This window comes from Pseudoliparis swirei, chromosome 16 (genome assembly GCF_029220125.1).
Source record: "Pseudoliparis swirei isolate HS2019 ecotype Mariana Trench chromosome 16, NWPU_hadal_v1, whole genome shotgun sequence".
NCBI lineage: Eukaryota > Metazoa > Chordata > Actinopteri > Perciformes > Liparidae > Pseudoliparis > Pseudoliparis swirei.
This window is the reverse complement of record NC_079403.1, coordinates 21,246,624-21,262,353: the sequence shown is the minus strand read 5'-3', so window position 1 is coordinate 21,262,353 and position 15,730 is coordinate 21,246,624. Positions and strand designations below refer to the sequence as shown.

Genomic DNA, 15,730 nt, shown 5'->3' with positions numbered 1-15,730 from the left:
TGGGCTCAGTGATGGTGCAGGTACTTACAATCGCCTAAACGATGCCTTCTATCCTAGACAAGCTGTAAAAAACTGCCAATATTGTCAGAGTTTAATAATAATCCATTTAGTTTATATATCACTTTTTTTTAAGGTACTCAAAGACACTTTACATGAATACACCGTAGACACAGCTACAGGGATCAATTCAGGGTTAAGTGTCTTGCTCAAGGACATATCCACTAGGGTGGGGATTGAACCATCAACCCCCTGATTGAAAGACAGACCTGCTAACCACTGACCCAGAGTCACCACTTATCAATGTGTACATATTTATATGAATTAACTAGCTAACATCAATACATGCAAGACTAACAATGATAAATGGGATGGTAAATTAGTGTGTTTTTCCCTATCATATGGACCATGAGAACGACAGCACAGTAAAATTGTGTGTGTCCTACCCGTAAAGAAGTTTTAAAGACAATCGAAATATCATTATAATTCATCCTAATCGTTTCCTGCTTTATGGTGTATCCAGAAGCTGTATTGAATCTCAGAGCAGCACTTGTCATGAGAAAATTGCCAGAAGCAATAAAACAAAGTGAGAAGTTGCTCTGTTCAGTGAAGTATTTTCATTACACTGCTTTGCCCCCAGCTCTTCATTCTTACATGACTGAAGATGAGCTATTTTACTGCCAGGGCACTTAAGGAGAGAAGTTTTGGAGGTGGAGGCAGAGGTAAGGGGCTGGCCTCATCACGGCCATTCTCCTGAGTGACTGTGCGCTCTCATAAAGTTGAAAGTGCTGGGAAGTCAGCCAATTCAGTCATTTGTACGTTGGTGCTTCCGGTTCTTCAGAATACCAATGAAAGGCAATGGCCGGTCGTACTCATTAAAAGGTGGATGGCCTGTCTGAGTCACTAACTGCCCAGAAATGTTCCTCCTCCAAGAAATCTGCTGTAGGCCTATCACAGAAACATTCTTCACTCTGAGAGAAGAGGCTGGCTTGCTGGCAATGGCAACTGAGTGTGAACAGTTGAGCTTCTAGAGACACGGAAATACATCCCAGCGCAGCTGCTACACAGTTATACATGCATACAATTAAACATGTTTGAAGAATGCCAGGTCATGGACCGGTGTGTGATCATCACGATGCAAAAGAACGGCCTGCAGTTTCCATAGACTATGTTTAAGAAGTGGTGTTGTCATTCGTTGGTTTAGAAAGTGCCGTTTTGAGCCCTTAGATTTGGCTTTTGGCTGTCGCCATCTTGTTTTTTGGCTGTCGCCATCTTGTTTTTTGGCTGTCACCATCTTGTTTTTTGGCTGTCCCCATCTTGTTTTTTTTTCTGTATAGCATACTTTTAGGTGACCAAAATGTAACGATTAACTGAAAACACACTGTGAAAGGTTAAAGTTCTAAGACGAAAACACGGACAATGTTGTGGTAGAGACCTGTCAACGACCAGGTAGCCCCGACTCTCACTGGACCAAAACGTCCGAAACAAACATCATGTTGTATTGAAGAAGACTTGAAACTAGAGATTGAGAAAAGCCACTGAATGGCTCTAAACCTGTGATTGTTCAAGCAGATACCTCTGCGGGGGCAGGCCTTGTTAGCATGACATATGCTAAGCTAGCAGCTAACTTTAGCACTCAGTCGCCAGCTGTGTTAGTAAGGTGCACTCTTGGTCAATTATTAAAAGTTTTATAAATTGGGACGCTTATTGTAGCTATCAAAGAACAGGCTCATTTGTAATGTAGCCTACTTGCCCAACTTAAGTTACAAGCTAAGCTAACAAGCCAGGTAAATTGAGTGCAGATAGTGATACCTGCAAATTAGGGCTGGGGCGTTATACAAATAGAGGAATACTAGGATTCCACTCACCGAAAAAAACTAGATCACAGACCTATTCAATCTTTTTTTTTAAATGTTAAACCTACAAGGTACAACTCCAGTGAAGCGCATCCCGGTCTTTAACATATACACCAACATTTCAGGGAAGTGTTTTCCGTTTTCTGTAGTGGGGATGTAGGTGCAATAACAAAGAGCCACTATCTGGGGTATCAGTTGGCTGTCGGGATATTTTATTCCATGACATATGTTAATTAAGACTTTCATCCACAATATCTTAATCATAAAAGGACATCAGCAATCTAACAAAAAAACCATTTACATATTTTCTTTAGCTGGTGCGCTTAATGAGAGTGGATTTCAGTCAGAAGTGAAATTGGCTTTGACAGGAGGCCAACATAACCCAATTACTATATTCCATCACAAAATAACTGTCTAGACCATGTCTAGTGGCCAAAGGCTGTATAGCTGTTGTAACTGTTCACAATGGCCATGCTTGAAGGGTGGGCAGAAACGCCTTTCATCATTGTTCAAATGGGCGCTGGACAGAGCAAAGTCATTGTGTTACATAACCCTGCCTTCAGCAACAGTTCTGTGATAATAGAACCCTAATACAGACGTTTCAATTGGCTGTGTGAGACTTCACACAGAGACAGGGTTCACAATAAACCCAGAGCGGCCCACCGACTCCAGCTACCTCGCCCGGACAAGACAAACCAGACCCAGGAGGGAAGGTGCCCCGGTTTCAGTCCGAAGAAACAACATGGAGCGGTCAAGATCAATGATCGACTTTGTAATCGTATCATCTGATCTGTGGCCGTATGTCTTGGACACTCGGGTGAAGAGAGGATCAGTTGATCACCTCCTGGTGGTTGGATCATATGGCGGTTCTGGCAAACCATCTAACGGCTCAGGAAGGGAAAGCAGGTCCTACCCCAGGCTGTTCTCAGCTGACCCAGACAGGGTACATCCTCGGAATGTGGTCCTGTTGGCCTCCTCGGACCGTGACCTCTCGCATTCCCTGGGGCGTTTTGAAGCCGAGTGTGAAGCGGCGAGGATGAGAATCAGAAACCAGTGGATTGCTCCCTCTCGGTGGGGACAGGATGCCTACACCAAGCGAAGGAGTTGAAGTATCTCGGGGTCTTAATGACGAGTGAGGGTAAGATGGAGTGGGAGATCGACAGGCGGATCGGTGCGGCTGCATCAGTACAACAGGTGGTGCAGCAGATATCTTGGTGAAGATTTAGTGTTCGGTCTACGTTCCAACCCTAACTATGGTCCCGAACTCTGGGTCGTGCCTGAAAAAACTAGGGTACAAGCGTCTGAAATGAGTTTCCTCTGTAGAGAAGCCGGGCTGAGTCTTTGAAATAGGGTAAGGAACTCGGCTATAAGGTAGGGAGCTTGGAGTTGAGCCGCTTCTCCTTCATGTTGAAAGGAGTCAGCTGAGGTGGTTCGGGCGTCGAATTCGGATGGCTCCTGGACGCCTTCCATTGAAGCTTTTCTAGGCACGTCCATTTGGTGGGTGACCCCGTGGACGACTCAGGAAATTATTTGCATGAATATCCATCAAGGGTTCATCATCTCATGCTACTTAAACCGGCATTTTTTTGTAATGATCTTTTATGGTCTCAATCTTTCGTCTTCTTCAATACAGCAGGATGTTCATTTGGTAAATTATGATCCATTTAATGTCAAATAGGCCATAAAACAGGGTGTGCTTTAGGGCGGGGCCCACTGGGATTGATCGGTAGCTACCACAGTGTTGTCTGGGTTGTCCGTGTTTAGAACTTTAACTCTTTGGAGTGTGTTTTTAGTTCATAAGAATGTTATTGTATTATTTTAGTCGCCTAGAAATGCTACACGACTACATATACACCTTACACCACCTTCCCCTTGCTCATATATGTGCACCCCGTAGTGGTCAGAGATGGACCAGATGTGACTATTACTGTCTCCACACTGACATGTCAGCTTAATCCTCAATCACATCTTCTGTTCAACTGTTTCGTAATGGTCCATCATTAGTTCAATTCCGTCAGCTGGCAGTAACAGATCACAGAAAAAGCACACACTGTATATCTGCCAGTCATGAAACAAAGGCCTGTGCGCCCCAGACAGCGTGGATGGGAGGAGGATGAGGAGGAGGGTGACGTCTTTTTGTTTCCAGTCTCTCTCTCTCTCTCTCTGCTTTATCGTCTCGCTATCGTCCTGAACTCACAATGATGAGCCCGGGGCGAACCTACAGCCACGCTTTGTCTCAGTGAAATAGAAAAGCGTTCAGACAGCGGGTAAACCCTGAATGTGGCACAGTTAATATGGCAGATAGCTGAGAGTTAGCAGAGCACATAAGTAGGCTTCATTGCTGATTGATCTTTTATGGCCTGTATGGTTCTTGTCATCCTTCAAGCTAATGTCATCAGTAAGTACTTCTCTGGAGGTAGTTGCATTAGCCTGGGCCTGCCTACTGTGTTACGACCCATCTTTTCCATTACTGTATGACAACTCTGGCCTAAGATTGATCTTAAATTATCCCTGTGGGGCAAAGGGGTCACGGCAGCAGTTTATAGATAGGAAAACAGTGCTGCTTATCAACCTGTGTTTGCATGTGTGCATGTGTGTGTTGGTATATCGCGGTGGCGGTGGCAACAGAGGGGGGTAGTAGTGATGAAAGAGGATGTCCTTCTACTAGAATCAATACGGTGTAATTGCATCCGTGGCGGAGGTTTCCTGTCTTGGCACGGTGTTTCCATCCTGGCAACGGAGGGAAGCCAGATGTAGCAGGGAGTGTTGTAAAAAGCCGTGGTGCTTATAATCTTACTATTATTTGTACATTTTATTTCTCTCACTGTCTTTAGTTTAATTCGAAAATTCTAATGAGTGAGAGCGAACAGTTTTAATCTCTTTTTGCACCTGCTGATTCTTTTGGGGTGTGTAGATACTTTTCCGTTGAGGTTACAATAAAGAGGAACGCAACAACAGAACAAGGACGGCTTCTCTCGGTGTCCATGGCGACAGCGTCCGTGTCCTTGATGCCTGCAAGTGTGATGTTCTCGGTGCTGGCTTCAGTCTGAAGCGAGGTGTGGATGCACGCTGCTTATTGTCACGCGAACAAGAGAAACAACAGATGTTCATTGGCTTTAGATTTTCTTGCAATTCGGTCCTACTTTGTCTTCTGCTCGTAAAGTTTTGGATTGGTTTCAGTATTATAAGTGCACAGGATGCATCGATCAATCCATTAGTCCATCCACTTATAGTTTGTTGTTCCGTCAGAGTCATGGTGGCAACAAGGCAGCCAATTAGGGTTGGTTCTTCAATAGAGTATAGTTTATTTTCCACTTATCTGTTCTAACCTTTTGTAGACGGTGTGTTTGTTGGTTGGGAATGAAGTTGTATTAGTTAAGGTGAGACAATACAGGCAACACCATTGTTTTTCATCAACTGGTTGATTTAGAGATTTGGGGCTATTTAGCTTCAATAACATCGGCGGGCTGCCGAGTGTGGGTTCCGTCTCCCCGCCATTGGTGGAACACCGAAATCACAGGACAGGAAAGAAAGAGGAGAGAGGAGAGAAACTAGCACAACAGTAAATGACAGTAAAACGCAGGAAAGACTCACGATTATCTTCCTTTCACCGTATCGATGCAGAACATCCGCACCTTAGATTCTCAACATCTTCACAACTGTGATGTCTCCACTACATTTTTTTAAGGTGTACAGTCATTTTTCGGATCAATCCTGATTCATGTACGTCGAATGGTTCATTAATGCAGTGAATCTGTCTTGGACGTGGCCCTCTGTGAGCGTGCAAGCTGGCAACTGTAACCAAGCACAGGTGTGTATTAGAACTCTAGAGTAGAGCAATGACGCTAACAGTGGGTGTCATATTCCGAACACAACACTCAGCAGCACAGGGGCTGATAATGAAGAAGTGGCTCATGACACAAGAGCTAAACAAGCTGTTACTGTCATTCCCAGGAGAAACAGCTCAATGAGAAACCGGCTGTGCCAGAAGCAGTGATTGCATAGAATTCGGCGGGTTGGTCTGGTTTCCTCTCACCTGTATCCCGTCACCTGACCATGCCCAAGTTCATCAGTGCCATATTCAAACTGTATCAAAGCGAGCCATTGGTGCTGTACTGTAATTTTAATACATGTATGTTCAATTGGTAAAGGAAAACTAGAACCATTTGGGGAAAGGTTGACATCATAAAAATGCCTTTGGGGTAACCACAGCAAATATATTATGTGATACTATTCATGCATACACCAGATATATTGCTGATCATGCCTATTACAAAAATAAATACATGTAATGTGATATAGGACACATATGCAGACCTATAGTTTAATGTACAGCAAATATTCACCATTTAAATCCCAATATTGGTCCAAAAAGATCACAAATAGATATTTGTATAGAACTTGTATGTTGCATTCTAGACATGTTTGTAGTTATTGATTATGTCTTATCAGGGATATTATAATTGTATTGCTGAAACAATCTGAAAAACGTCATCTTCAACCACACTATCAATAATTGTTGCTGTTGTTAAGTTCCCATACCAGCGTCAGAGAAGGGACCCTGTGTGCTGTTGCAGAATAAGCCAAGCTGCTGTAAGACAACCTCACCTTGGGTAATAGAGTAATTAGAAGTTCTTCCTGCAGGGGAGCCCGGCCTAAATATTTAATCTGGAGGGAGCCGTGGCAAAACATGTCATGGCACCTGCGTCTTTTGTGGCCGTTGTGGAGGATCAGCTGGTAAGGTGCTTTGTGTCGGGAAAAGGAAGAAGACGCGTGGAGGGCTCGGCGTGTGGAGGGCTCGGCGTGTGCTCGGCGTGCTTGTAGGAGGCAATCTGTAGCATGTCTGCACAATTGTATGGATGTATCGATGTGTGACAGAGATAATGCGGAAAGCTTGTGAATGTGCAGCCGGCGGTGTGTGTGTGTGTGTGTGTGTCTGAGTGTGTGTCTGAGTGTGTGTCTGACGTGTGTGTGCGCAGAGCCGACCGAGGCTGAAACTGTTTTGATCAGAGGAAAGAGAGATGGAGATGAAAAGGCTCTCATCGTAGCAGAGGTAGCAGCGAGTCTCTATCGGGATGGAAGAACCCAGACTGACAGGGAGATTACAGACAGGCGGGATCTGGGAGACAGTTTTCTGGCTGAATACATAATCGCAGATGGATTCCGTGTCTTTAAAGCTCTTCAACGCATTTGTTTTCTCTTCCTCGTTCCATTTTTTTGGACAGATATGTGTCACAAAGATGTCCACACGCAGCTGCCAGGGATCGGACTCGGTCACTAAGCCACTGGACACCATCCCTGAGGACAAGAAGGTGAGGGTGCAGCGCACGCAGAGCGGCTTCGACCCGTTCGAGAAGCCCGTCAGCCAGGTGAAGAGGGTCCACTCTGAGAACAATGCCTGCATCAGCGCCAAGGGCTCGTCCACCGGCAAGGAGTCACCCAAACTGCGTCGCCACTCCAGCCCGAGTTCTGTAAGTACACCCTGGAGCATCATACATACAGTTAGCCTTATTACCGTCGCATTGAAAATGCGGAAGGTAATGTTTTGATCGCCGTGTATTTGTATGCGTGCGTGTTATTTGCATAAGTCAAAAAGTATTAAACCGAATCGCATGAAATTTGGTGGGATGATTCGTTATTATCCGGGGACCATTTGATTAGATTTTGGGATTTATCGGGTCAACGGTCACGGTCAAGGTCATGAAATGGTCAACATCTTCTTTTTACCATACACTCAAAGAAATGACTCATTGGATGAACTCAATTAAATTGTTGGCAGGTTTTCCATCCAATATTTATATGCAACTCCAACTCAAATTTAGCACATCAGTGCAATACAATGTAATTAAGTTAGTCCAACTCATTTGTATCAAATACATCTAACATAAAATAACGATATTCATTAAATTAAATTAATTTGTGTTTGTCCAACTCAAAATATAAACTAACTAACTAAAAAAATACACAAACGCCACACAGAAGGAATGCCCCGACTGGGAATTGAACACACAACCCTGTGGCTGTGAGGCGACAGTGCTAGCCACTACACCACCGTACAGTCCTGAAAGTGTCTTCACCTCATGCAAACAACTGATTTTCAGAAGGCGCATGCGCAAAGGGTAGTCCTCAATGAAACACATTTATTTTGAGTTGATATGCACACCATCTAACCTAAATAAATCTAATAAATGAAAGTATTCATACATTTTGTGTTACACCCATTAAATATAAATATCTATTTTTGTAATTGATTTATTTAAATTGATCAAACAATATTTAAATGTGTCACCTCGAAGAAGGGCTTGAATCGTTTTTGTGAGTGTAACCTAAATAAATCTAATAAATGAAAGTATTCATACATTTTGTGTTACACCCATTCAATATAAATATCTTCGTTTTGTAATTGATTTATTTAAATGTATCAAACAATATTTAAATGTGTCACCTCTAAGAAGGGCTTGAATCGTTTTTTTGAGTGTAGCGCGGTCAATTTATATCCAATTGGCATGCAACTAATGCCAAAATGTTCATAATTCAAAGCCCAATCTTGTGATATGCGAAGGTATGCGCTCTACCGAGTGCCCGTTCTAGTTTTATATTTGTAATTTACCCTCATTTAATTTTTTTGTAACTGTACATTCGGTAGTCACAATCCAAAATGCCATATCTGTCACATGCCAGAGTAGCAAGAACATATCCCTGTTACAATGTAGAATGACGAGAATGAAGTACAAATACGATTTTATTCACGTCGCCAGATATCAAACCACAAATGTGCCTCAAGAGGATTTTAAATGGGTACAGCGTTTACTATATCCTCTTGCCTAATATCCTAAATTCAGATGATAAAATACTCCACTCAGTAAAAGGAAAAAGCAAATGGGCTCAGAGGAGTGATCAGTTTCCCATGAACAGATGGCATGTGTTTAGAATAGACCCACATAGTAGAAGTATAGGATGAACAATCAGGATGACAGAATGATAGATTGTCCACATACATGTAGAAAAGGATCCGGAGGTGACGCCAAACAGATAGAAACTGAGTCCCATAACCTCCTCTCCACCAGGGACACTTGGAAGAGGATCATAGACTCTACGAGAAGTATGACCTCGTCACTGCGACGTCACCCATTGGTTTGTGGACGGCCATTTTGACGATCGGCATTTGAGTGAAGTCGCCATCTTGATTTTTGTCCGTCTTCTCTGACGTTTTTATTCTGACTGAAGGCTAGTTGCTCCAGCTAACCGCTACCCTAAGCTCCGTTGCCCACTCTCCTCCCAGCCAAGTGGTCTCCTGGTGACGGGGAGGATGAAACCCCAAAAAAACAAGATACGTTTTCTCATTTCTGCCACTGAATAAAACGATCCAAACATGCACCGTACATTCAGAGTGATTGATGAGCCCTCCGGGCTGCTCTACGTCTTCGTCCTCTCTCTTTGAACCGAGGACAGACCGGATGCTACAGCCATTCCCCATCGCCACCCCCAGGCTACATGTGGTGTTCCGAGACGTGACGTGGCGGACATAGCTGGAGATCTCTCTCAAACAACAGGTGTCTTTGACAACACGTCACTGTAACTTCTTCACATTCTGTTGATAATGTGGTGAAGCAATAGCCTAGTTTAGCATAAAGACTGGAAGCTGCTCCAAAGTAGCAGTGGATGCTTATGGCTTGTTTGCAGTGTGTGGCAATATTGCTTAATTAACAAAGACATACCATTAGTGCTGGTTGTCAGTAAAGTCACTGCACATAATCTCTACAACTGTGGTTTCTATTTGTGGTTTCTATTTGTGGTTTCTATTTGTAGTCCGAGTTGTGTTGGTATTGCAGGTGTTGGCTGAATGCTGTCTAGTCTCGCCTGGACCGTCATATCAATAGCCGATGGATTAACAGATTGGTGAGCTATGGTCTTGAGTTGCCAGACAGGGACAATGACAACAGTCCTGGAAGCAGGAGTCACATTGTCTAGCGATTGTTCACCAAGAAATATCACAATATGCAACTCCTCTCCTCCAAAAGAAGCAGAAATAACAGAGCAGGAGAACGACCACAGGAAGAGCCACCACCACCACCACCAACAATGGTGCTGATGATACGGTACCTGGTGGTTAGTGACCTCTGTTTGAGTTGATAAACAGTGGGTGAGAAAGCGTTCAACCGTTGTGCCAGCGTTACCGTGGAAACACAGCGTGTAGTTCTGAGAGAGGATGGGGTAGAGGTGGTAATCTTTTCCTTTGCTCTTAATTAGTCAGTCTTCTTGTATGTGGAAAGTTGTGGACCTGGTTTGAGAGTAACTCAAGAGAACATTCCATCAGCGTGTACAGTAGAGCTACCTTTCAAAATAGTGAGTGAAGAATTAGTGGGATTCTAATGTTGCATTTTCTTGTATATTTCATGGTGTTGTTATTAGCAGCAGTGTGTTTCACGGTGGTAGCATAGACTATAAAAGAAGTTGAAGGAGTTACCGTGCCATCAATAATTGGTTTGTGGGCGGTTTTGAAGCCTTGAGTTTTAATTGGTTGTCACAATCTTGTTTTTTGCAACCAGAAGTGACACGAGTGACAATTAACTTTTATAAACTAAAAAAACACCAAGAAAAGAGGAAAGTTGTAATATAAAAATGTGGCCAACTCCCGGATCATAGTAGTGACCTAACAATCACAATGTAGCCACACCGTAAAGCATACCCTGCTTTATGGTCTACTAAATATACCATAAATTACAAATAAATCATTTAATCAAGACATTTTCTCAGAGACTTCGATACAATCAGTCGCCCCCTGATGTACAGTAGAGATATTGCAGGTTTATGGCACTTCTGCTTGGCTTGATTTTTCCGAACTGCTAACTGCAATCTATCCATGTTTCCATAGAACGGAATATAAGTGTTTCCATCCACCTTTTTTATGCACATTTTCATTTTGTGCGGAAAACGAAAAGCGGGAAAAAAAATGGAACACTTAGAAGAAGGTTTATAAAAGTATTATGTAACTTTTCTGTAATGTTTTGCCACTCTTTGTTGTTCGTCCAGAGCTTGACCTTTATCTTGAAATATTTTTATAGGCTGCTGACTGGAGACTTGGAACCACCAGCTGTTCATTTAATTTTTTTTATTTGTCATTTTTTACAAAAGATATTTTAACATCAAACCCATAAGACATTAGCATGCACATCGCTTTGGCTTTTCAGATTCTGTCAAACACCAATTAACTTCTTATGTCTCAGGTGTGTTGTTTTGGCTACCAAGCTCTGTTTCTTTTCTCCATCTGAAACTCATTTTCCGGCATTGTATTCCCTCACATGGTTAATTAAAGGCTTTGTATCTCGTATCTTTTTGATTTTGCAAACTAGATGTTCAGGTTTTTATACATATGCAATTTCCTTTTTTAAATTCCTACCCTAAATGTGAAATGCCTAATGAATCTGCACACAAATAAGATGTAATAAGTGTGATATGAGGCTTGACTGATTGCCTGCCAGCATCGCTGCGAGACACTAATGAATTGTTTCAGCTGTGATTATAAAATCGTCTAAATCGTTCCTTTTTGTTGAGGAAGCCTGAGCCACATGGCCCTCGTACTTCACACACAGCCTCTTGGGTTGTCAGCAGGGTAGTGGATCAGACATGACCTGTACTTGGAGATAATAGGTTTTAATCAGCATTGACACTCTATGTTAATTCTGCATCACGACACGCTTCCTAAAAGAAACCCTCCTTCCACCATTGTACATGTTGTATGATGATACTTTTTGATGGCCCAGGTTTTCTGGTTGTTTGCCTGTCTAACCATACCATTTTCTTGGTGGTCAAATATCAATGTGACCTCCAAAAACATACAAAATATGACATAAATCATATCGTAATTCTGACGATTTAATGCAAATGTCTAATAGGATAAAATAACGCGGTTATCACATTTTAAACAGACATGGATGTAAACTTGCAATGGTGGGGGGGGGGCAAAAGGGGAGGCTGTAATACTTGTTTGATAATTGGTTGTTATCAATTAAAGGTTAGTTATCATGATATGAACTATTGACTATTGGTGCTTCCACAATATATTTCCGCCATAAGATTTTTTTTAAAGATGTTTATTTATAGAGCACCGCTCACGAACCAGTCCCAACGTGCTACAGTCTTAATAAATCAATAAATAAATTAAACAAAGTGGGTAATGGCAAACATAAAGAACATCTAGAACAGCCTGACAAGTCCAGACAATTATAACCCTTTAATGCAGCTTTTAAAACCAAGAAAAGACAACACCATTTCCAGTCTCATGTCACAAAATCGATATTGTTAAAAAAATTCTACTCGACACCAAGTGTAAAATCATCAATCAGCTAATTTATTCTTGCAAGAAGGAGCAGAGTTGAAAGTCATATATCCAAGTTTCTGTTCAAAGATCCATCTCTGAGCCTCAGTCATTTATACAGTGTGACAGACAGTAACGGGAGGGGATGTGGTCCGAGCCAGCCTAAAGCAGTTCCTTATCTTCTCCAGAAACAGGCCTCCATTGTCTTTTGCGAAGGGGCTCCAGATAAGCAGATGAGTTCTCCTCTCTTAGAAGTACCTACGATCAACTTCTTATCAGTGTTGACATATTTTGGTCCCTGTTATTGCCACATTGTTTTCATTTACTACTGTACTGCACTTTGTCTGTGATAAGTGCAATATAAAGGAACATTACCTACTTACTTATCAGTGATTGAAGAAGAATACTGATTAGTATTTAGACTTCCTGGTGCCTCCCACCCAGCAAGACCTTCAGACCATAAAAGTCCAACATCCGGTGATTTGTAAGGTTACACTCCTGTTGAAATAGTTATTTTCCCAACAGATATAATATCGACACATTGCCCAGCCGAACCAAACTGGTTAAGTTGGACATTTTTTGAGTTGTGCTAGTTCCTCCTTTTCATACCAACTCATTCCCTCTGAGCTGCACACGATACCTCTTTCTCTCTGAACCGGCGAAAAAGAAAACGTGTCTAAAAGTTCTAAACTGACGATGAAATGAAAAGGAGTCTTTCGGCGTTCCTACATGAAGAGTCTCCTACTCCTCCTTCGAAATGACATTACACCTCCCAGACTATACAGTGGGGAGCTTCCGCATCGTAACATCTCTCGTAGGCTCGTAACGTCTTGTGCGAAATCCTCAGAGAGTTTTCCTTTTTCTGTGTGACTGAATTCATTCTTTCATTAAACCTTCTTTTCTTTCTTTTTCTCTCTTTAGCCTACAAGCCCCAAGTTTGGAAAAGCTGATTCCTATGAGAAGCTGGAGAAACTCGGAGAGGGTTCATACGCTACAGTTTACAAAGGAAAGAGCAAGTAAGTAGAGTGTGCATATCCAATCACGCCTTCTCCACTCACTCTTCTTTATAGTTTATAACTCTTGCAGGGCAGTAGACACTAGATTTGATTATCCGGGAGCAGTGCTGCAACTGAGTGAATTCATTAAATATAACTGCAATAACAGTTACACCGTGTCGTTTTATGTAAATAATGTGTCTCTTGTCATGGAATGTCATTTCTTTTATTCTATTCACTGTGGGATGGATGTTTATATTCATCGATGCAATAGTTAGGTTCTATCTTTTATGGTTTAGTGCTTCTCCTGCTAATTAAATTCTAGAAAATGAAAAGTTCGATACACTCTAAGTGTATGAAACTCCACGGACTCTATTCTTCTCAGTCATGGTGTTATTTCATTACAACAGTTTTGATTGGTGAGCTTCATTCAGTTGTAATCTGGTGGCCTTGTACGCGGGTCTCACTCCACTGCCGCTAAATTACATTTCATTGACTAAACAATCTTCGCTGTTCTCTGGCACCGCTGTTTTTTAATAGATTATTTTTCATGTTTACGAAAAAACAACAACAAGGAGACAGGATTACTCGACTTTCTTGTCCTCTGTGTCATTGCCAGGGTGAATGGGAAACTGGTGGCGCTGAAGGTGATTCGTCTACAAGAGGAGGAAGGGACGCCCTTCACGGCCATACGAGAAGGTGAGAGGTTCAGGACTGTGATCCAATGTCCTGGATTCAAATTAACGGACTTCAGTTCAATTTTCATGACAAATGTGTTACTTTGAAAGTGCAAATAAACTCCTCGGCAATGAGTAGGTGACTTAAACTTGCAAAGCCTTGCAGTGTGTTTTCAGTTCATAAAAATGGCCAAAATCCAAGATGAGGACGGCAAAAAAAAAGAAACCGCCGTCGGACGAAAACCAAGATGGTGCCGACCAAAAGACGAAATAAAATGTCGAGGTTAAAAAACGTAGCCCGTAACCAGTGTGGGACGCCGCTTTGACTGATGCTGCGTTCATATTAAAAGTGTCCCGACAGGTTGTGGTTAATTCGCGTCATTCGCGCCATAAAAGGGGCGTGGCTTATCTCTGTGGCTTTACTCATTTCTGCCATCCACCAGGGAAGACATAAGCACTTTTTCTGCTTTATACTTGTTGTTGGACATCTCACTAACATCGGAACCTCTATGCTCGTGTTTGGGTTCATAACATCACCCGTGGGCTCACACAGCTCGCTGACTTTCACCGACTACGTCTGAATTACTGTCGTTTCCAGCGCTACTAGAGTAGCAGCGGCCAGTTCGATTCACCGTCGGCAGGACGTCAATGATGACGGGCGAAGCGTCTCAACACTGATTGGCTTTTCCCCCTACATTTTTTGCTTTGTTTTACTAATGTCATTCGCAACCATTCGCGTCTCTGCATTGACTTTGCATGGGATCTATTCGCACCAACATTTTCAACGCTTTTGGTGTGGACGGGCCATGAGTCGGCTTCTTATATCGTCAATTATTGTACCAAAGCTAAATATTCCCGGAGCAAGTCTCTTGGGCTCCAACATTGGAGCTGCTGATCTGCAAAATGTTCTGCCGTGTTGAGATTGATGGTTTGAACGTTGTGTGCACCGTGTAGAAGATGTTGAATATCTCTTGAAAATGTCCGTGTCACTATTCAAGATGCACCTCATTAATTCATAATGAGGTCAGTAATTACCTCACATCTCTAATATTTGGTCTATGAACCCCACAACCCTGCCAGTCAGATTGAACGTCATGTTTTCTTACAAATCACCCAAAATACACTGTTTTATCAGAACAATTTTATTAATACAGTACTTGAAATACCTGAAAACATTCTATAGGGAAGAGGTTAAAACAATTTCCTTGATTTTAGATTTCTTTTCTCTCACATAATAATTATATATACAGTATATATATATATACTGTATATATAATCATAATTATACATTACAAACTCAATAGCAGGCAAAGTACTTTTTTTCTGCAATAAACATACCTACTGTGATAAAGTTACAATTGCTTATTCCTCAAAAGCATAAAAATACTAGAAACAATTCAACTGCCCATGGTGGTCCACACTTCTACAGAACTTAATCGTTGTGTCCACATGTTTGACATGTAATGACTTACTGTACAAGTTGTCCTTTTATATGTGCAATGGCAGCACAGAGCGGGCCCTGGCTGCGTGTGTATGTATGTGTGTGTGTGTGTGTGTGTGTGTGTGTGTGTGTGTGCTGTCTGTCGTGTATGTTAAGCATTTCAAGCTCTTCACTTTACTGGCTGCTGCTGGACTTTGAGAAGAAACACACTCACCTCCACACGCATGACTGCCATTTGAATTTAGATGAGAAAACTGATTGATCTGTGTACGATTCAGGCCTGACAAAGTTTGAGCCATCACACACACCCACACGCACACACACACACAGTCCAAACTCCCTGTGAGCGGATCAGAAAGCCGCTTTGAAATTGAACTACTTCAGCAATTACTGAGCAGGAAGCTGCGAGCGCTGGCACGTGAGCAGCATTACAGACTGCTGCTGAA

General features: G+C 42.3%; 1 protein-coding gene across 2 annotated transcripts in view; it reads left to right on the top strand.

The window, feature by feature from the left end:
- The window catches only part of cdk14 (cyclin dependent kinase 14), a 201,210-nt gene that overhangs the window by 43,360 nt on the left and 142,120 nt on the right, over window positions 1-15,730 (top strand). For both annotated transcript variants that reach the window (XM_056433736.1, XM_056433737.1), the window contains 3 exons: window positions 7,079-7,324; window positions 13,093-13,187; window positions 13,786-13,865. In XM_056433736.1, coding sequence (XP_056289711.1) covers window positions 7,079-7,324; window positions 13,093-13,187; window positions 13,786-13,865 — 421 coding nt within the window. The remainder of the gene's footprint in view (window positions 1-7,078; window positions 7,325-13,092; window positions 13,188-13,785; window positions 13,866-15,730) is intronic.